Raw genomic sequence first — 21,797 nt, forward strand, 5'->3', positions numbered from 1 at the left:
CCCAAACACAGGAATGTTCAGGACAACCAAACAATACTGTGTTCTCTATGGGGAGGTGAGGGTTAACCCCACAGCAAGAGATCTCTGACTGTGGCTTATCTCTCCCAGAACGTAGGGTTCTAGACGGTACAGCTGATGAAAAATTAAAGTTTATGGGGACCTCAAACCTACTGATAGACTGCTAACTAGGATTGTGCAGAGAGAAAACAGGAAAGGCCCAACACTAAAACCTAGGGAACCCTGACAGAGACAGGATACATTTACATATAGCATATTGAGAGGGGGATTTATCTTTGGAGGTGTAAATGTATTTGTGTCTATATGAGGTCTTAGCATGTAAGTATATGTGTGCCAGATGTATCAGAAAGATGCGTGGACCTTCATAAACTTATGTCCATTGAAAACTTAATAAATGTTAGTTCCTATAAAAAACATAACCATTTAAAGTGATATTGTCACCCCCTTTCCATGTAAGGATTTCTCAGCACCATTCTAAACTTATATTTTGGACATTTCATATCTTACTGTATAAAGGATTTCTTGGTGGTCTCTCCCCACAAAAATGTATGTTATTGTTGGTAAACAGTGCCGTAAGGGCGGGGCTTAATGACTGTAGTGCCGCATACTTCTGTTCACAATGACTCCTTAAGCCACACCCCTCCATGATGTCATCGGGGTCTATGCCCCGTCCCCTCCACAGCCATTGAAAGGAGCGGACCTAGAGGCTTAGGCCTTGTCCCCTCTGATTTTGCTGTCACAGTGTGGGCGGGGACTATGTCTCTAGGTTGGCCCATTCTGATGACGCTGCAGATGGGGCTACACACTGATACGTAGAGGAGGGGGCGGGATCAACATCACAGATGTGGGCCGGGATATTGTGGGACTATGGTGGTTAAGCCCCTCCCCTACGACGCTGTTTGACAACAATAACATGCATTTTTGAGAGGAGAGACCTCTCAAAATAAATCCTTCATTTCAGATATGAAATGTCCAGAATATAAGGTTAAGAAAGGTGCTGAGAACTCCTTATATAGAAAGGGGGGTGACAATATCACTTTAAGTGTGGTCCGGACTGGAAAAGATTTGCACTAGCTAATAATAAATGTGCCGTGAGGTCGAAAGACAACTATAACTAGACGTACACATCATGCTTAATTGATAGCAAACATGAGGATGGGTAATCCGCAAATAAAGCAATTGCGCAATAATTTGTGACTTTCTTTTACAACGATCCACAGACGTACAGCAATGCTAAATTTCCACCAGTATCTCCAAATAAAGGGAAGCAACTACATATTTAGAGCCACAATTCAAAATTGAAGGGGTAAAACCCCTTTTACTGTAATGTGGTTGTCTACCGAAATGTTATCCTTACCCACTGGTGGCCAAAGTGATAGTCCATAACATGGACACAGTTGTATATTAGTTTTATTAAATTACCATGCAAGTTTATCATCTTATGTAAGTTCTCATTTGTGATTTTACTCCATGTTTTATAATGACTGAGGTCTGCCTCGAAGTTCAAGTAATTATTCTGAAATGGCAACTTGCTGTTCATGCTGGTTCCATTTTCAGTACCATCATGGGAAAACTGCTATGCAATTAAGTATTACAATCAAATGCTGCAGTGATTTTCACACATTAAAAGTTTGTAAATGTTATCACAGTACAAGTGGCATCACTTTCTATATATGAAGCAGAGCCATAACCTCAACAGTATTAAGTACAGAAATAGCCAGATCCAGAAAATGCCCCCTTTGGGGCTACATTATTGAGAATATTTTTATATTCCAAATTACTCTTGCCTCGGTTGTGAAGCTGAGTAGAAATTTTAAAACAAAACTTTTGGGGACTTTAACCCCTTCAAGACCGATCCCGCAATGTTTCACCCAGCCTTCTAAGAGCCATTGCGCTTTTATTTTTCCATGATCTCTAGTTTTTATTAATATCATATTGGTGTAACAGCGAAGTTTTGAGCGCTTTTTATTATTTTTTTCTGATATATAATTAAAAAAAAATCAGCAATGATGGTGTGTGTGTGTTTTTTCTTTTTCTGTTTACGCTGTTCACCGTGCGGTAACAATAATGTTATATTTTAATAGATTGGACAATTCTGCACACTACGATATATAATATGTTTATTTATTTTTTTAATATTTTTATAAAGGGCAAGGGGGTATATTAAACTTTATTGGGGTTTATAAGTTTTTTTTATACTTTTAAAAACTTTTTTTATTAAACTTTTTTTTACACTCTTTTACAGTTTCACAGTCAATAGATTTCATATACTGATCTATGCTATGCCATAGCATAGCATAGATCATTGTTATGGCGATCTATGCATAGAGCCTGCCTGAGAGCAGACTCAATGCACAGATCGCCGATCCGACAGGACGGAGGTGACTTACCTCCACCTGTCGGTACAAGCAAAAGGGACCCCTGCAGCATGGCTGTGGGGGTCCTGATCACTCAGTGACAGGATCTTGTCCTGTCACTGTGTACCTTAAATGCCGCAATCGCTGTGCATAATGGCGTTTAAGGGGTTAATGAGAGGCAGCTGCGGGATCTCATTATCCTCAGCTCCCAGGACACTAATGTGTGCGGGGCCACTCTCACTCAAACCCCCTCAAAGTCAGGAATAGGGATGGTCCAAACCGAGATCGTACAGAGTTCGTACGAACCCGAACCATCCGCAATGATTACCGCTGTCTGCTCACTCCGTGCAGCGGGAACGCCTGGAAAACTGGGATACAGCCATAGCCATAGGCTGTATGCCAGTTTTCCAGGCGGTCCTCCCGCTGGATCCGCCCGCTGCACAAAGCGGGCAGACAGCGGTAATCCGATGCCGAGCGTTTGGGTTCAGCCGAACCCAAACCTCGGCGGGTTCGGACCATCCCTAGTCAGGAACATATATGTACATTCCTACTGCACAGGATCTCCTTGTTTGGATTGTACCTGTTCTCTAGTAGCTTTTTTGCACCTCCATGCTGCTCTCCGTTGCCTAGATTCCTCACCTGGATGATCCTAGCTCATGGGTATACAGCAGATACCTTACAGACTCTGGTGCTAACTCAGATCTGCTCTACAAGTTGTTGTTAGAAACGTATATATACTGATTGCTGATGTAAAGGGGTTAATGGGAGCATAGCCTGCTGCCTATTATCTTTTTAAATTTCTTCCATGGGTTTTATCTAGGTCCCCATGTCCCCATTTACAGAATTGAAATATTTTGTCTAGAACAGGCCTGCCAAACTCTGGCCCACAAGCCAAATCTGGCCTGCTGAGCGAGAATGTTTGCTGGCCCACAGGATGTTGCAGCGGATTATAATATGGGTGGTCCATCTGGCTGGACTGTCCATATTATAATCTTCTAGGCAGAGGTTTCAAGAGTTTCAAACCTGTGGCTTAGAAGGGAATGAATTGCGCCCTGGCGTAGGGCAGCATGGTGATGTCCTCATCCTTCCTGCCCCAGCTCATCCTGCAGCCTCAGGAGCTGCATTGTGGGAGCCAGGATAGGTGAGTTGTGGGGGGGGGGGGGAGGAGGTAATTTGTTTTTTGTCATGCTTACATGTTCTCCAGACTGTAGCCTTACATATCCCATCATTCCCTGACAGACAAAGGCTGCCCCCTTCCCCCGTACTACTGTCCCCATGTATTGTGCATGCTGCCCCATGTACTGTTGTACCCCATGTATTGTGCCTATTGCCCCATGTATTGTATTTGCTGCCCCCATGTACTGTTGCCCCCATTTATTGCTTTTATTCCATTCCTGTCCTGCACATCCAGGCCTCAGCACCAATGAGGAAGACCAGAATATGGGTGCCCCCTCACAGCCCTCCTAGCAAAAAGGGGGGAATAAAGGAATGATTAAGGCTATGTTCACACTACATAAAAGTACGGCTGTTGTTGCCATCGGCAACAACGGTGTTACTTTGTATGGTGTGGAACACTGCCTATTCTTCTATGGGATCCCGGCCGGAGCATATAAACATAGTATACATTCCGGTCGGGATCCCATGCGGCGCCGCAAAGAACTGACATGTCAGTTTTCTGCGGCCACAATTCAGTGAATTGCGGCCACAGAAAGACCTGGAGGTTCACACAATGAAGCGAGCGGCTCACCCGCATCAGAACTCTGCGGCCGGAAAGATCATCCGGCCGGTACTGCAGTACCGGCCAGGATAATCTTTGCAGAGACCGGCTGTTCCGTGACCCGGCCGGGGCCGGTCTTTCACGTAGTGTGAACATAGCCTAACTGTGTGTGGGTACACTATTGGAGGAATAACCTGTGAGTGCGGGCACTACTGGGGGAATTAAGTAAATGAGGTGGCACTATTGTGGGAGTTAACTATTTTTAGGGCGCTATTGTGGGAATTAACTATTTTTAGGGCGCTATTGTGGGAATTAACTATTTGTGGGGCACTATTGTAGGAATAAACGATTTACAGGGACACTATTGGGGGAATTAACTTTGTGGAGTACTATAATGGGAATTTGTGGCAAGGTGCAGTGCCTAAGGTAAACCATAGATATGATATGTGGGGGCAGGTTTTGTGAATAGTACAGTTAGCACGCCACTGGCATTCACATCACTATCGTAGGTGCTGTCCATGAGGCTGGATGCTTCCTGCTATAGAAAAGCCAGCATACTAGGCTGCAACCCAGCCATTCCCAAAATTTCAGTCAGTATTGTGGTCCTCATATTGCAACCAAAACCAGGAGTGGATTGAAAACACAGAAAGGCTCTGTTCACACAATGTTGAAATTGAGTGGATGGCCGCCATTTAATGGCAAATATTTGCTGTTATTTTAAAACAACGGCTGTTATATTGAAATAATGGCAGTTATTTACCGTTATATGGCGGCCATCCACTCAATTTCAACATTGTGTGGACAGATCCTTTCTGTGTTTTCAATCCACTCCTGGTTTTGGTTGCTATGAGGACCTGACATGAGGACCAAATACAGCCTGAAATATACATAGTGTGAACCCAGCCATTTACTGTTAAATGACGGCCATCCACTCAATTTCAACATTGTGTGGACAGAGCCTTTCTGTGTTTTTAATCCACTCCTGGTTTTGGTTGCAATATGAGGACCACAATACTGACTGAAATATACGTAGTGTGAACCCAGCCTAAAATAGAAACCTATATATCAGTTAAACTATCTGTTACAAGGGATTTATGCTCTTGAGATGTATGCATTTAAGGAAACTGATAAACATGGTGTGAAACCCGACTTAACAGGACTATTTATGTTTCAAGCAAAATCAATCTAAACACAAAGCAAGAAAACTGCCAGAAATATTGTTCTCCCAGTTTAATATACTAATGGGAAATCCTCTAGATTTCAAGTTGGGGGTCCTGGTTCTCCTTAGATTACACCCCCTTGGTTTTTATATCAAGTTTATTTATTGATTGGTAGTGTCTTTGTTATGCATATCCTGATAACTGTACTGGTCTCGGTTTCCCCTGTTCTTTGCATGTAATATTTTCCATTACTAGTCTAAAAGATAATAGTGATTATGGATAACACTATAACGCACATGGATACTCAAGAGGCACGCTTTAAATGGAATTTAAATGTCACATCTGCAGCCGGAGTCTATATTCACTTTCCATCTTTGCTGAACTGTCTCTTCTAATAGAGACTGCTAGCAAAGCACCGCCCTAACTGATCCATGCAATGCAATAACAGCTAAATCCTACAATGTAAGTCTATGAGGCTACATTGTCAGAATTTGTGGCCAGCCAGAGAGTGGATCGTGCTGCTGCTGTGCTCTTTTTCCTGATTAAAAGTTATTGATAACAGTGGGTCTCACTGCTGAGATAACATAACTTTTGACATTCCTGATTATATAAAAATTAAACAAATATGCTAAGTAAACAAAGAAACTATACATCATAACAAAAAATAACAGCACTGTAAACATAAAAATGGAGGTATAGGCTTCAGCATTTTTTTGGGGGGAAAAGTTTTACATTTTAAGGCTATGTTCACACTGCGTATGATTCTGTACGCAGGTCTTACGCTGCCGTACATTTGCGGCTAAAACTACGGGCGTGCGAAAAATCGACATGCGGCCGGATGCGTACGCACCACAAACATACGCCCGTAGTACAGTTATGCCTCCCTAGCTTGTTTCGAAGCGATCTGAGACAGGTCATTTACTTGGAAATCTTCGCCCAGCCCCGTAAACCACACAGAACCTTTTGGATCGAAAAATCAAGTTAAATTTGGCTGAAATAAGTTCTCCGTACGGGACCGCATGGAAATCCACGGCCGTGAGTTTCAACATTTCCGTCCTCAAACAATGGTCTTGTTAATTTTTCACGGCGCCGTATACGATCCGGCCGTAAGCTCATACATAGTGTGCATTGTGGGGGCGTATATCGTATACTTTCAAGCGAACGCATCAACCTCAAAACTACGCGCGTATATTTGTGGTTCACACTACGGATTCATACGCAGTGTGAACATAGCCTTAAAACGTAGTAAAACATAATTAAAGCTACACAAGCTGTTATCATCCTGAACTGAGGAACACTTATAACGTCTCAGTTTTTACCGTACAGTTTTTTTAAGCAAAAGAAACAAGCCCTTGTATGGCTCTGTAAATGGAAAAATAAATTATGGCTCTTAGGCCATATTCACATTCTCTAAAACACTGGGCGTTCTGTGACTCGGCCGGCTCACAGAACCGCCAGTGTTTGAGAAGATCATCCCGGGTGGTATTGCAGTACCAGCCGGATGATCTTCATTTCTTCTAGATTCGAATGAGGGTGCACCCGTGTTCCTCTGCATCAGAATTTCCCACTGCACACAATGGAGCGTGCGGCCAGATCCGCACGCTCCATTGTGCAAAGTGACAGGTTCTCTGCGGCCGCTATTCAGTGAATAGCGGCCGCAGAAAACTGACATGTCAGTTTCTTGCAGGGCCGCTAGTGATCCCGGCCGGAGTTTATACTATGGGAGAGATTTATGAAAGGGTGTAAATATACACCTGTGTAAACTGCCCAGAGCAACCAATCACAGCTCAGCTTTCAGCTCTGGTAAAATATAAGAGGAGCTGTGATTGATTGCTCTGGGCAGTTTACACCAGGTTTATATTTACACCATTTCATAAATATCCCCCTATGTGTATGCACTTAGGCCTGGATTCCCTCAACTGCAGCACAATGTAGGTTCTGTATTAATTACGGCCTTTGTTGCCGATGTACAACAACAACCGTGATTAACACTGAACTTACGTTGTGTGAACATAGCCTTGCAATGTAAGAATAAAAAAAAAAGCAAAAATGGAAATATGTCTGGTCCTGAAGAGGGTTATGAACTTATAATTCTGCTGCTGTTTTGCCTGATACTGACCTGTTTTTGTACAGCTTGTGAAATTATTCTTTGCAGTTTTCATTAGCAGTAAATTTACCTTTCCCAGTAAATATCACCAAAGGCTATTCTAAGGGTTAGCACCTTTGCGTGCTACCAGGGAAGTCCAACACTCCCTTGCAGGTGTCCTGGTAGACATTGCACATCGTGTTAATTCTACAGTAACTAGTATTACAAAATCCCTTCTTCTGCCTTGCTTCGGACTGTGAAAGTACTATTTACTACTGCTTAAATATTATTAAGCAGCATTACTTGTGTAACTTTTATATGGCTCTAGAGCATGCTTATGATTCTCAAGTGCAAGTTTATTTTGATGTAATTTATATGCTTCTGTCTGTTACGAGAGACCTGGCCTACAATGTTAATTGACTGTCTAACTATACGCATTTTTTTATGTTATATAAAAATTATTCGAATTATTTCTAAACAAAGGAGCTTTTAAAGTGCCAACCGGTTAGTTATTATTTAGGTATTAAGAATATAAAATTGTAGCATGATGACAGATAGGCAGGGAAAACCACAGGGAAATGGAATTTCCTCTGCAGCCTAGCAACCCAGATGTGTCATTAATAGGTTCATTTTTAGATTCTGAAGCAACCATTGGGATTTTGAGGTTTGTGGATTCCCCTCAAAGGACACAAGCAATCCAGTCAATGCAGTGGATCAGAGTCTGGGTCACAAGTTTTTTTTTTTTTCCTAATGGCCTAACTGATCATTTATGCACATATAGACGTGTCAGACATCGCCCTCCAAGCTGTCACCTGCTATGTCTGTTGGCAAAAAGCCAACCTGATCAGGTAGCACTTTGTTTTGACAGTAAAAATCAATGTGTTTCCATTGAGGTCTATTACATTAGTAGCAATAGACATTGAGTCACTGCCATATTACGTTTGTTTTTCTACATTATTTACACCATTTTCTTTTTGCAAGGATTTAATCTAATGTAAGGAGTTTTCATTTCTTGGTGAAAAGTAGCAGTACTTATATTCTCTTTATGTTCAGAACATAAAACATGGGTAGTTTTGATATTTTTGTACTACCTCCATGTAAAGGTGATCTGAAGCTACGTAAGAAAATATTATTTTACTGAATGAGTAGTAGATACTTGAAACAAACTTCCAGCAGATGTGGTTGATAAATCTACAATAACAGAATGTAAACCTGCCTGGGATAAACATCTATCTATCCTAAGATAATAAGAATGGAAATACTAAAAGGGCAGACTAGATGGACCCAGTGGTCTTTTTCTGCCAACAATCTTCTATGTTTCTATGTTTCTAACTCTAATTGTCAGACTATTAGTTCTACTTTGTTTTCTTTTTTTCCCATAAAATGACACGCTGCTACATGGAGAACCTATCTATCTATCTATCTATCTATCTATCTATCTATCTATCTACAAAGGTACTTCCACAGCACTCAAATTGTGTTAAAAAAGAAACCAATTTATTTAATACAACAAAATAGTGCAGCACAGCAAACTAGTGAAGCGACGTTTCTGTGGCCTCACGCCACCATTTTCAAGCTTGTGTGGCTTTTCTATAATGTATAAACAGAATGGAAGAATGACCCATGTTAAAAATACATTTCATACACATTTATAATGGATTTGAAAATAGAATATACAGTGATACTTGGTTTAAGAGCGTTTTTGTTTAAGAGCTCACAGTTTGTCAAAATTGTGACTTGGTTTAAGAGCATTGCTTTGGTTTAAAAGCTCCCTGTACTGGGTGGAAGCACGAGTGGGAGAGGGGCATGGTCTGCAAAGCGGGGTCTACAGCACTGTACTCTGACCCAGGAAGTCTCCCTCACCTTCCAAATCATAGCAGATCCACTTCAGGCTGGGGCTTACATCAGGGGACAGGACTGTGGAGGTAATCTCTTCATAGCTGTAACCCCTCTCTCCCCAGGCAGAGAGTGCTGCTATACTGAGCCCACATATGTCCTGCTCATTCCTTCATACTCCCTGCAGTCTCTAACAGCCCTTGTGTTTCCCATCCTCTCCATTACTGTACAGTAACTTATAATATCACATATTCTGCTGTTTCTGAATTTTTGCTTAATCTGTTTTACATGTTATTCAGAATAATAAGTCATTATTTTTGGGGAGTGGAACCAATTGTCTGAATCTCTATGATTCCTAAAGGGAAAATTTGCTTTGGTGTAAGAGTGGATTTGGATTACAAGCACGGTCCCAGAACAAATTATACTCATAATCCAAGGCACTATATATATATATATATATATATATATATATATATATATATATATATATATATATCAATTAAATTCTTATTGTTACCAAAATAGTGTCAGTATTTTTTAATAAAATATTGCTATAGCTTCTCAACGAGTGATCAAGACATAATTCCTGCAGAGGAATTTTAAGTCAAACTAATAAAGGATTGGTGAGGATAAAGCTTATCTGGGTTAAGTGGAGTGGTCTGAAACTATAAAGATGGAAATGGAAAGCAGTTTATACTCACAAGCATTTTAACACCATATTGTATGCAGTCATTGAAACCATATGCTATACTTTTTCTTTTTTTTTTCTTTTTTATACAGCCGGGTTAGCTGGTAGTGTTTAGTACATTTGCATTGAAATGTAATGGGCTTACAGAGCCAAATAAAAATCTAAAGCATGGATAACAGGTCAAAAAAGGACAGCCGCAAGATGAACTAAAGCAGTTGTCACTTGTCTTCCCATGTATCGTATGAGGGGACATTTTAAGTTCTTTGCCTGTGAAAATAATTAGAGATGAGCGAAGTAATTTCCGCCATGAACAGCATTGGACCTTAGTGGATCAGCAGCCTAATATTACTTTTCTCCCAGGACAGTAGTGGACATTGGTGCATCAGTGTCAGAAAATTGGAAATCTTTCTAATAAGACATTTCACACTTAAAAATTCCCCTTTAGGTACCCTTTCACCTCCTCTTGTGTGGCAACCTTTGTTTCCCAAGTTAGTGTAATCAATTTAAGGGTGTTTTTTTTTCAATTTAACTTATTTTAATTTAATTTACTTTATTTAGATTTTATTTCAATTGTAAATTTATATTAAATTTAAGTTATTTTTTTTAATTTATTTTGATAGTCTGCTGCATTAGTAAATGAACAATGTAAAATGACACTTTCTCCAAGAACAGCAGTGGACATTGGTGGACCAGTGGAGTAATATCACTTTTCTCCCAGGACACCAGTGCATATTGGTAAATGAGTGGTGTAAAATGACACTTTCTCTCAGGACAGCAGTGGGCATTGGTGGACCAGCTGCATCAACAGACACTCTTGGGAGTGCTAGGCTCACCAAGAGCTCTCTTGCTAACGGCCCTGGCAAGCAGAATTGGGTCTGAGACACCACAGGAGATGGCATAGAAAACATCCTGACCTTGCTTTTACTGAATGGGGGAGCCACCAGGACATCTTCACAGAAGCATGAACATCTAGAGGCACCACCCATAACCTATGGTTTTTGTTGCTGAACAGCAACTCAACATAATTAGAGGTACTATGTACGAGATAGCTCTGCAATAAAAAAATACAGAATTTATTAGAAGGTGTGGTATAATCTTAATAAATTACAACTGACATACCATACTAAGCCATCTGTATGACAACAACAAATGATACTACATATTGAAAAAAAGATTATACCAAGATGTTGAAGATTGATACATATATAAGAACAATAAGACAAGTAAGTGAATTAAAATTGGCACACAATCAGCCATAACTTTAAGGAGAAGCCAACAAATGGAAAACTCACCAGAAGGCAAGGGGGTGCAGGAACATAATAAAGTATACTTATTCATCACTGTGCCCCCCATATTACTGCCTTACCGATATCTACCCGCCACTGACCTCCAGCAGCTTCTGCTGCAATGTCACATGCCTCATTCATGGATTGCCTACTCAGCCATCAGTGACTGAGGCTGGACACCGCTGCAGTCACTGAGTGGTTGAACGCTCAATCCACCAGCGGGGCCATGACATTGCAGCAGCCGGAATCAGATATGTGACAAACCTGGATGCCAGATAAAAATGGAACAGGAGGCTGTCGAAAAGACCAGAGAGCAGCGTTATGGAGGTACAGGAATGGGTAAGTATACTTTATTATGTTACCGCACTACCCTGCTTGCTTGTAAATTTTACATTTTGACTTTCTCTTTAAACAGGTTGTCCAACTGTTTAATTATCTTAAAATATGCTCATAATAATGGTAAAATAAATCATATTCACTCTACCTATTATCCCTGCTCTTGGTCCATAGCTTCCTGGGTCCCCTTATACATATAATGGCGGGAAAATGTAGTATCATTATGGTGAATTCTGTCTATGATAAAAAGGTGTACACGGTGCTTCAGAGCTTGAAGCATATAGTAATGCCGAGCTGACCATGGAACAATGGATGAAGGTGGCCTGCTCTAATGCATTATGGTTTCTTTATCTTGTGGACAGCTGGATTTGTCTTTATACAGTTACTGTATAATATACTGTATAATAGTTATAGCAACTGTATTTTCTAATATCAGTGGAAGGATACAGTACCCTGCCACAAGGCAAAATTTGTTTAAGAATGGTTTGAGGAACATGGCAGAGTTAAATTGTTGGCTTGGTCTTTTTTAGATTTTAATCTGATCTAGAACTTGTTAGTGTTCTGGGGAAGAAAAACGGAGACTCAATTGGGTGCCATCTATGTTCAACATATTGAAAATGTATTTGTAAGTTTTAACTCCTTAAGGACCCATGACATACCTATGCGTCATGGCCTCACTAAGGGGGTACAGGAGGGCTCACGACATGAGCCCTCTCTGTACCATGCCGCTTCCAGCTGCTATAAGGCGTTTAACTATTTAAATGCTATTAAAAAGGCTTCTCCTGTGGCCTAGTGGAAGATTGGCTTCTCACAATGCGATTGTGAGAAGCCGATACTTACCAGACAGGGCCTCAGTGATGTAATGACATCAATAAACATTAATTAAAAAAAAAATCCCTTCCCATATTAAATGTTTAAATCATCGCCTTTTTTTCCATTTCATAAATTTAAAAAATAAACATATTTGCTAACACCGCATGCAGAATCGCCCATACGATTAAAATATCACATTCCTGAACTTGCACTGTTAAACACAATAAAACGCCAACATACAAAATTGCTGGTTTCTGGTCACATCAAATCCGGAATTTTTAAAAAAATAAATAAAAACAATTTAAAAAAGTGATTAAAAAATTGTGTATACACAAGCAAGATACCAATAAAAAGTACAGGTCAAAAAGCCTCATGGATCAAAAAATAAAGACGTTATAAGGCTCAGAATAGAGCAATTTTAAATTGCAGTTGTACAGGCAAAAGAACTGACTACAACCCCCCTCCCCCTTCTGTTTTCATTGCAAAAAATAAGGGCTTATGTGGGTCTGTAGGTGACAAAATGTAAGTGCTATGGCTTTTTAAACACGAACGGTTTGCTTAAGGGGTTAATAAGTACAAATAGCAGTAGTTGCAGATCAAATGAGAACCACAGGGCTACCTGAAAAGATAGATAGTATAAGTATAAGACAATAGCAGCTCCATGTGGAATGACCTCTTCAAAGGACATAAAGTTTGCTAAGTAATGTTTAACATTCAATTCATGGTCACAAAGTTTTCTCAGTAATGCTTTACATTTCATTTCAGGTCTATTTTTGTCTATGTCCATGAGGCTTGTTGTAAAGCATATCACTGTCAGGTCAGTGCTCGCTTCCCTCTCTTTCCCCACCCACTGCCTGTGCTATAACACGCACAGACAGCAAGCGGGAAGTAGCGGTAGGGGCTACCCAGATGATCCTTAGATAATTCTTGCTTTGTCTTTGGTACTGACCCCCTACCCTGATGACACTCTTTCTTTTCCTCTGGCCTGTAGCATCCAGACCATTCTCTCTAGACAACCCTTGACTATGTTCCAGACTACATTCCTACTGCATCAGCACTACTGCTGTCCTCTATTGCCCTATTCTGAGGCATATCATCTAGAATTCAAGTAACCAATATGCCTAAAAAGTTTAATATACCAGTCAGAGCAACAGTGTCAACCCTGTTGAACCTGTAATACTCAGATTCAAACTAAAAAGTCAGCACTCTAATAGTGATAGGTGTGCTTATTTACTCAACATGAACAGACAATCTGTAAGATTAATCAAACATGATGTAATGTGAAACTGGCTCAGTTGCCCCTAGCAACCAATCAGATTCAACCTTTCAATCCTCACAGACTCTTTGAAAAATGAAAGGTGGGATCTGATTGGTTGCTAGGGGCAACTGAGCCAGTTTCACTTTACACCATGTTTGATAAATCTCCCCCAATGTTCCAGTTCTTCCTTATAGTCTTTTTAAACGTTACAATATATTTTATTGTAAAGTTGAGATGTTTCATATTAACATAAGTTAATAAACACACCCTGATTTTTACTACTTAATGTGAATGCAACATCAGCGACATCACTTTGGGTTTTTTACCTGAATTGATTGGCGCTGGCACGGGGATGCCGTTGTTGAGGTCCTTTTTTTTAAACGCCACCCGGATCCTACACATTGTGCTGGTCTACTATTCCTAAGTACCGGACCGGCATGGAGCACTGTGGACAGGACCTCTGGCCCCAACAGTGAAGATCTTCCCTCCCCTCAGTGATGCGGCTCCATTAAAGTCAATGGGGCCGCGTCACAGAGAGTAGGGGGTTTTGGCACACTGGGGAATAGACTGGCACCGTGCACAGGAAGCAGGCGGCGGTTAAAAAACAAATCCACAACACTGGCATCCCTGTGGTGGCAAAGATCCATTCAGGTAACAACCCCAAAGCTATGTACCTGATGGTATATTCACTTTTAATGCTGCTTTCTCTATTGATTTCATTTTAAAGGGTCTGGCCTTCTTGGTTGTTTTTATTGGTGTCTGTTCAAGTTCTCTGGTTACTAATTTTCGGCTATTATTTGACTACTAAAAAAAAAAATAATTCTGACAACTAGAGTTGTACCCTAAAATATACTCTACAGTAATCTGTCAACCTTACTTAATAAGTACATTGTATTGGATTTTTTGACAATTACACCCACAGAAAGTAAACTGTAAACTGTTTGCTAAGCTCTGCAGTGTGCTAAATAGAAATCACTGCAGACTCAGAGCTTGCATTTTCAAGAATTCTCTTGTGACAAAACAATGTGTGTGAGATTGTTTGGGGCAAGGAATAATAAGCTTGTCACCAATGCACCAGGTCAACAGCTACTTTGCTTTTTACACAAAACACAACCCCATCCAGGTATATGCGTTACTGCCACATAGTAGAATGCAAGTTATAAAGTACAAATCAAATAAGAGTGCTGAGGTAAGCATTGTTCAGTGGCACATAACTTCATTTAAATAAAGGTATACAATTTTTCAATTTATGACTTCTACATTACTTTTTACTAAATATATGTATTATATTTTAAAATAACTACTACAAACTGTGTAATCAAACTGAACTGGCGCCCTCTTGCTCTGGATTTCTCTTGTATGTTTTAGCAACTTTCATTATTGTTGCCTTTTCATGATCTAATTTAAAAACATCATGCTTTATTTGACCACTAAAAGTACTGCTGGGCCCGTGTTGTTAGTGTTTCTGGTTTCAGCAATGTGCTCCAAAGACACTTGACTACATTCCCAGGCACCAGATTGCTTGCACATGACATTTATTACAACACTGTATTCTTCAATAGAGAACCACAATATTTTAAACCGGGATATTAAGATAAAAAGACAACAGTAGACTAGAACACTATGTGACAATTTGTTGACATAAAAGATCAAATAAAATTTCTGTTTAGTAAAAAATAAAAAAATAAAAATAAATGACAATGGAAATCTTGTCATTCCTTTACCACCAACCGTATAATATAATAATTCTCTTAATGGAAATTAGGTTGATACATTTGGTGATATAATACCTTTAGAAGCCGTTACACACTACTGTAGGTCACGAGAGCAAAGGTATGAAGGGCGCTCACTACCCAGTGTAGGAAAATCTACAAAGCTGCATAGGGCATTGATTCAATACAGCTGTTTGGCATCTATATGGGTATGGGTATATGTAATTAATCTCTATCCCAAGAAACATTCACTTTTGATACTAAATGTCACTGACCATCTCTGTCTCAATAGTAGAAAATTTCATATGTCTGATTAATGACATGAACAGGGCTATTTCTTTATCATTGGGACATCTGACGTTTGCCTCTCAGCAGCGGGACAGGTTACCTGGAAATGCTCTAGCCCTTTTGCTGCTCTTTTAAAGCAGCTGGAAAACCTTTTTGCTAAAATTAGAACTCAGACAATGTCAGAATTGAATTGCCTCTTTTTAATAGAGCTAATCTCAACCCTGAATTGCCAATGCATAGTGACTGAAAGGCATACCTAGCAAATCCCAAATTAGGTGAATGATTTTAATAATTTCTAATAATGTTATCTCTGAACTATAGTTTAGCAATTAGCACATCCTAAGATAAGGCAAACTAATGCCCCTATTCCACTGGTCGTTAAGAGGAGCAAATGAGCGCTCTCAGCGCTCGTTTGCTCCTCCCTCCCCACTCGCTGCCGCCGCTATTCAGCGCGGCTGCAGATAGCGGGAGAGTGCGGGAGGGGTGGCGGGGAGCTGCGGGGGGGCTGCCTGGGTGATCGCTGATCATCCGGGCAGCCCATAGGATACAGCAGCGTCTGCTGCTGCTCCTATTCAACAGAGCGACGGCAGCAGATCGCTGCTATATCAGTCGCTTGTTTTTCAACATGTTGAAAAACAAGCGACTACAACGATCAGCCGACATGAACGATGTTGGCTGATCGTTGCACTCTATTCCACGGGACGATTATCGTTCGTAGCGGCCGATATCGTCCGAATACGAACAACATTTGTTCCGTGGAATAGGGCCTTTACATTACCCAGGTTCGGTCGTTAGTGATGTAGCCTCTTGCAGAACTAGCCACTTGGGATCAAATCCTAGGACCTAGGTTTCCTCCCCAACCCAAAACAGGGACCAACAGAGACTGCAGAAGGGGAAATACCGGGTTTACCACAGCTTTCACCATAACAAATCATCAGGGTCAATAGATTAGACACTGTCGTTTACACCCTGTAATCATTGCAAGAGGTAACTTAAAGCAAAAGTGAACAACCTTCCCATTCCCACCCAAGTTATGGCATCTTCAGAATCTAAAGGTTCTATGCAGTTAAGATTGCCAAGGAACACACAACCCAACAACAAACCAAATTCCAGGTATCGTTTGGTATTGTATGGATTGTAGACATTTTTAAACAGGCTGATTTTTGGCCACATGTTTGGCCACAGCATTTCTAGCAATGTTCCTGGACAATAATCAGCCTGTGTAAAACACCCTTAACTTCATACCAAAAGCGTCAATTTTTTTCATGCACATAGTCTTTATCCATGATTTGTCAGGTACGCATGTACAAAGCATATGTGATGTTAGTAAGTGCCATCTTTATTTGGGGCATGGTATCCAGATGATTATTCGTGCATGCATATTGACCTTGGCATGCCCCATAGGCACCATCTTGGCCTGGTCTCTACTTAGGGTTGCTCAGAGCCACACACATACGGGGAATACCCCACATGTTAATGGTGATACCAATTCAGCCTTCAATAGCACTTCTCACTTTGTCTTATTTACATTTGTATTTACGTGGTTGGCACTTTGGAAGTTTTTGACATGATCATGGCACTTTATTACTCATATCAGTATACACATTTTCATTAGCTGGTTTACAACTTAATCAAAGTGGGGTATTTTACCTTGCGTATATCTGGATAGGATGTTTTTAATTGGGTTAAGAGCTTGTTGTTAATCATGTGTATTTAGTATATTTGTATCTAATAAAGTATTGATTTACATTCTTTATCAATTGTGGTGTGGAGTGGGCCAAAGAGTTGCCGGTAAGCTTAAATGTTTATTCTGCCACCAAGGCAATATTTTAGTCACCCTTTAAGACCAACAAATGGAGGGACAACATTTTCTATGCAAACTGGTAGCATCTTGAGGCCACTAAAGGCTGCTGATTAAAGGCCATATCAGAAGATAGATAGATAGATAGATAGATAGATAGATAGATAGATAGATAGATAGATAGCAGGTTCTCTTTTCTTCATAAGAAAATAAAATCTTAACAAATTAACAGCTAAAACAAATTAAATTAAAAGTCAAGAGAACTTTTCTAAAGCAGTAAAAACAAATAAATCTGAAATTTTTGATCATAGCTAGAGCTAAGCAAGTAGTGAAATATTTGAAAGCTCGAAATTCAACTCGAATAGACTGTGATGCTCGAATATTCGATCGAATATCGAAACACATTAAAATCAATGGGAGATAAATGCTTGTTTCTTGGAAATCTATATTCAACCACTTGGAGGTCACCAAGTCCACAATGACACCTGATACATTGATGCAAACACCTCTGTGACAACAGGCGACGCATGCCTGGGTGCATCTAACATGCCTAAGTTGCAGCATTATGCCGCTATCACAGCCTCTTAACAATGCACTCCAAAACACAGGTACTCACTGCTAACTGTCACTGTGTGTGTGTTTGTGTGATGTGGTCAGACACATCCTACACAAAAGGGGTAAGGGTCTCATGGAAATCATGTATAAATTGAATTTGAGGCCCTTGAGGTGTGCCCTACGTTTTACGTATGGCGACAGGCAATGCGTAATTTTTTATTTTTTTAAACCTTGTGCAGAAGTTTTTAACGTAACACAGAGCGCAATAAGGTGCCCTGTGACAATTTGAATGTAACACTAAATATACCGACACAGATGTATACAGGGAAATTATAAACTGCCTGCCTGTCTAACTAAGTAGCTGATGTCCTGGTAGTCTATGCACTGTATGGATGGAGCTATATGTTGTGCTGTGTAGTAGCCCTAACAAAGGCTTTTGGGGTCTTGCCTGCCTAAAATCTGTGAAAATCCTTACTGTCCCTACCCCAAAATCTTAAATAGGAGCAAATAGATCCAGTGAAGCCTATTCTTCCCAATAAACAGCATCTGCCTGTATGTCTGTGAGAATAAGGCGCTGATGTGCTGGTAGCCGGCCTATCCACTGTCTATTAAGAGCTATATACTGTGCTGTGTATTGAAGTAGCCCTAAGAAGGGCTTTTGGGGTCTTGTATGCCTTCAATCCTCATTGTCGCTACTCCAGGATTTCTCCCTCACTAGGTTTAAAATGGCATCTAAAAAAAGAGCAGAAGGAGCTGAGTTCTTATACTTGGAGGTCACATGAGAAAAAAGCACCAGGCATGGTGGGAGAAGTAACAAATTCATACTGCGTTTTCGCTCAAATACATGATCGAAAAAGAATGTATCGAATAGTGTAATTTTCAATCAAATAGCTATTTGCTCATCTCTAATAATAGTTTCTTATAGACAAGTATGAAATTGTCTTAAACACAGAAAAAAAGACAAATTTGGTCAGCTCTCCTAGAACACTATTCACACTAGGCAGGAGCATGTTGCTATGGCTGAAATTGCAAGCACACAAAAACACAAATAAATGCAACAGCTGACTGCAATGGCAAGATACAGACCAATACAGATTGGTGTGTAATTACTTTTGCCAGTATAAGATGGATCCTGCATGCCCAGAGCATAGGCGTATTACATGCCATGGAGAGGCCATAGTACAGTGTAGGTTCACCCTGGCCTGAGGCCACCTTATCATTGGTGGGGTGGTTTACACTGTTTGAAAATGGTAACAAAGAGCCTCATTATTTTTATGGAGATTTTTTTTAGCAGTTGGGGGGCTGCTTTTAGTGATTTTCATATCTGGATTGGGTCTGTATCTTGCCATTGCGGTGAGCTGTTGCATTTCTTTGTGTTTTTGTGTGTTTAAAACTGTCTTATACTTGAAAGGTAGAAACACATGACATCCCTCATGAGTTCATGCAAGCATAGAAAAACTTATTTCATCTCATCACTGGTCTTATGTATTTGTCAGAGGAAATACTCTGGAAGTAAAATAGTTGCCAGGTCAGGCTAATGAGAAATTGACCCTATAGGGCTGCAGAGGGATTCTGCTGTTATGTGCAGTCTTACACACACTAGGTTTTCTTCAGCAACTTTACAATTTAACGCTATCAGGCCCAGGTCCCTCCACATCCAGGAAACTGTGATTTTACAATCTATTAATTAGAATTGGAAATCATGTGAAATCAGCTACAGCATTATTCTACATTAATATTGCCATCTGATGGATGAATACTTTTACCTCAAAGTAAGGTGTCAAACAGTATCCTATTTACACCCCACCACCACAACCACCACCACCATCCAAGCTATCCAATGCAGGGATTGAATTAACACACATATTCATATGAGCACATATAATGATGTTATTCTTTTAACTCAGTCTTACATGGAAATTACCATTGACTTTCAGGCTGCACCAGAAGACATCTGAAATGGGACAGGCATAAAAGAAAGGCCATCACATCATGAATAGACAAGAATTGCAATCAATATGTATTCTGGCAGTGATGGTGAGCAGTTTCCCATTGATAGCACAATGATATATATCAATATACAGTACAGTCCGTTAGCACGCGTGTACTACTAACAGACATAAAGCATAGTAAATCTGTAGTACATGTCACTTTAACTTCTATAGATACCGGATTATTATATTGATGGATGAAGTACATTGTATTACACTTGAATTGAACACCTAAATTCCATAGGCGGGACAATGGCACAAATTCCTAATATATATTATGAATACACGCCTACTGTACACATTGTTTGAGATGCATTATAAAATCCAGGTGTTTCCTCCAATGAGCACACATGGACTTGTATAGAGCCTAGATATTGTTGATATGATTTGTTCTTTAAGATAAACATCCACCTAGCATGGTGCTGCTGCTGCTGATCATACAGTGGATTGAGCAGGCAGAACTTCAGCACCATGGACAGGGCTCCTCCACCATGCTAGCAGCCTGGCCCTGCACTGGGAACACACAGCATCTCACACGGATGGAGACAACAGTGTAATGTGGATAAACCTGGCTGGAACCGCTTCCCATCCAGGGCCACAGTAAATCGTGAATCAGAAATATAATCCATTATTAATGGTGATTCTTCTGGGGAGGGTGATCGATGTGCAAGTGCTATTTAAAGGAGCAGCAGCAGCAGCAGCAGCAGCTCCTATACAGTGAAGCAGCACACTCATTCATGCAGAACATGGACACGTCCCATCATCATCATCATCATCACCACCGCTTACACTCCTATCTGCCATAGTGTAACAGGCTTCTCCTATCTGACACACAGCAGCAGCGATCTACACACAAGCAGCAATCTACACACAAGAGGGATCTACACACAAGCAGGGATCTAGTGGGAGAGATTACACAGCTTGTCACGTCCTTCAAGAAGGGGGAGGAAGAGCAGGAGATCGGTGTGAGTCTCCTTAGATCAGACATATTGTGACGGGGAAGGTGTAGTCCCCAGCAGCAGCAGCAGCAGCGGTAACGCAGCACACAGTCCACACAGTACACACAGGGGTGACCTGCCTTATTGCCGGCCGATCCGTCGGCAGCTCCTGCGCCCGTGACATGACGGCGGCGATCTGCTTCCTCTCCTCCTCGCTGAGCCGGCTCAGATCAGCCTCCATTCCAGCAGGGATCTGGGCGAAGCCCCCTCTCCCATCGCCCTCCGGATAGCCAGCCAGCCCTTCCCCTCCTTCTATGCTGCCCTCGTTGCCCATGATGAGCAGCCTGCCGCACGGTGTGTACTAGTGGCCCTGCCCTGCGCGTTATTCCCTGTCTGTCCCTGCGATCATCTAATCCTATGCTGCTTCCTCCATAGTGATGGGCTCCAGCGCTAGTGATCCGGGCTGCCCGGCTAGAGATGCTACGGCTGGAAGTCTCCTCCTCTACTGAGCACGGCGCATGCGCGGCTCCGGCAGGTGATCAGCGCGCATCATCACCGCCGCTGCCTGCCAACGCTTAAAGGGACAGAGCGACTCCTGGCCTGACCTCCAGCCCTGCTCTGCGGGCCCCTCACTGCGTGTACACGGGGTCCGGGTACCTGCTGCTAGCCCCCTCCCCCATCCAATGCAGCACCCCACAATCCTTTTCTGCTTCCTTCCCATATATAGTAACTTCCTATTGGTAAGTAGCATCCTGTGAGGATATGGGTCGATGTGACTACCAAGGGTCCAATAATGAATGGGGTACGAGGAAATAGTTTATTCAAGCATTCCTATACCTCTGTTTGCTGTCACTGAATAGTAACCTTCATTATACGTTTCTAGAGGTGATAAATCAGGTGAATCATGTGATGGACACTAATTTAGTGGTAAATTAAAGCGACTCTGTACCCACAATC

General features: G+C 41.1%; 1 protein-coding gene across 1 annotated transcript in view; it reads right to left on the reverse strand.

Annotated features, from left to right (window-relative positions):
* Nucleotides 1-21,217, reverse strand: part of PCLO (piccolo presynaptic cytomatrix protein) — a 259,253-nt gene extending 238,036 nt beyond the window's left edge. The window contains exons 1-2 of the mRNA XM_069957749.1: nt 20,966-21,217; nt 2,704-2,709 (exon numbers count right to left, since the gene is read on the reverse strand). Coding sequence (XP_069813850.1) covers nt 2,704-2,709; nt 20,966-21,174 — 215 coding nt within the window. The 5' untranslated portion in view covers nt 21,175-21,217. The remainder of the gene's footprint in view (nt 1-2,703; nt 2,710-20,965) is intronic.
* Between the last annotated feature and the right edge of the window lie 580 nt (nt 21,218-21,797).

Source organism: Dendropsophus ebraccatus, chromosome 1 (assembly GCF_027789765.1).
Source record: "Dendropsophus ebraccatus isolate aDenEbr1 chromosome 1, aDenEbr1.pat, whole genome shotgun sequence".
Taxonomy (NCBI): Eukaryota; Metazoa; Chordata; class Amphibia; order Anura; family Hylidae; genus Dendropsophus; species Dendropsophus ebraccatus.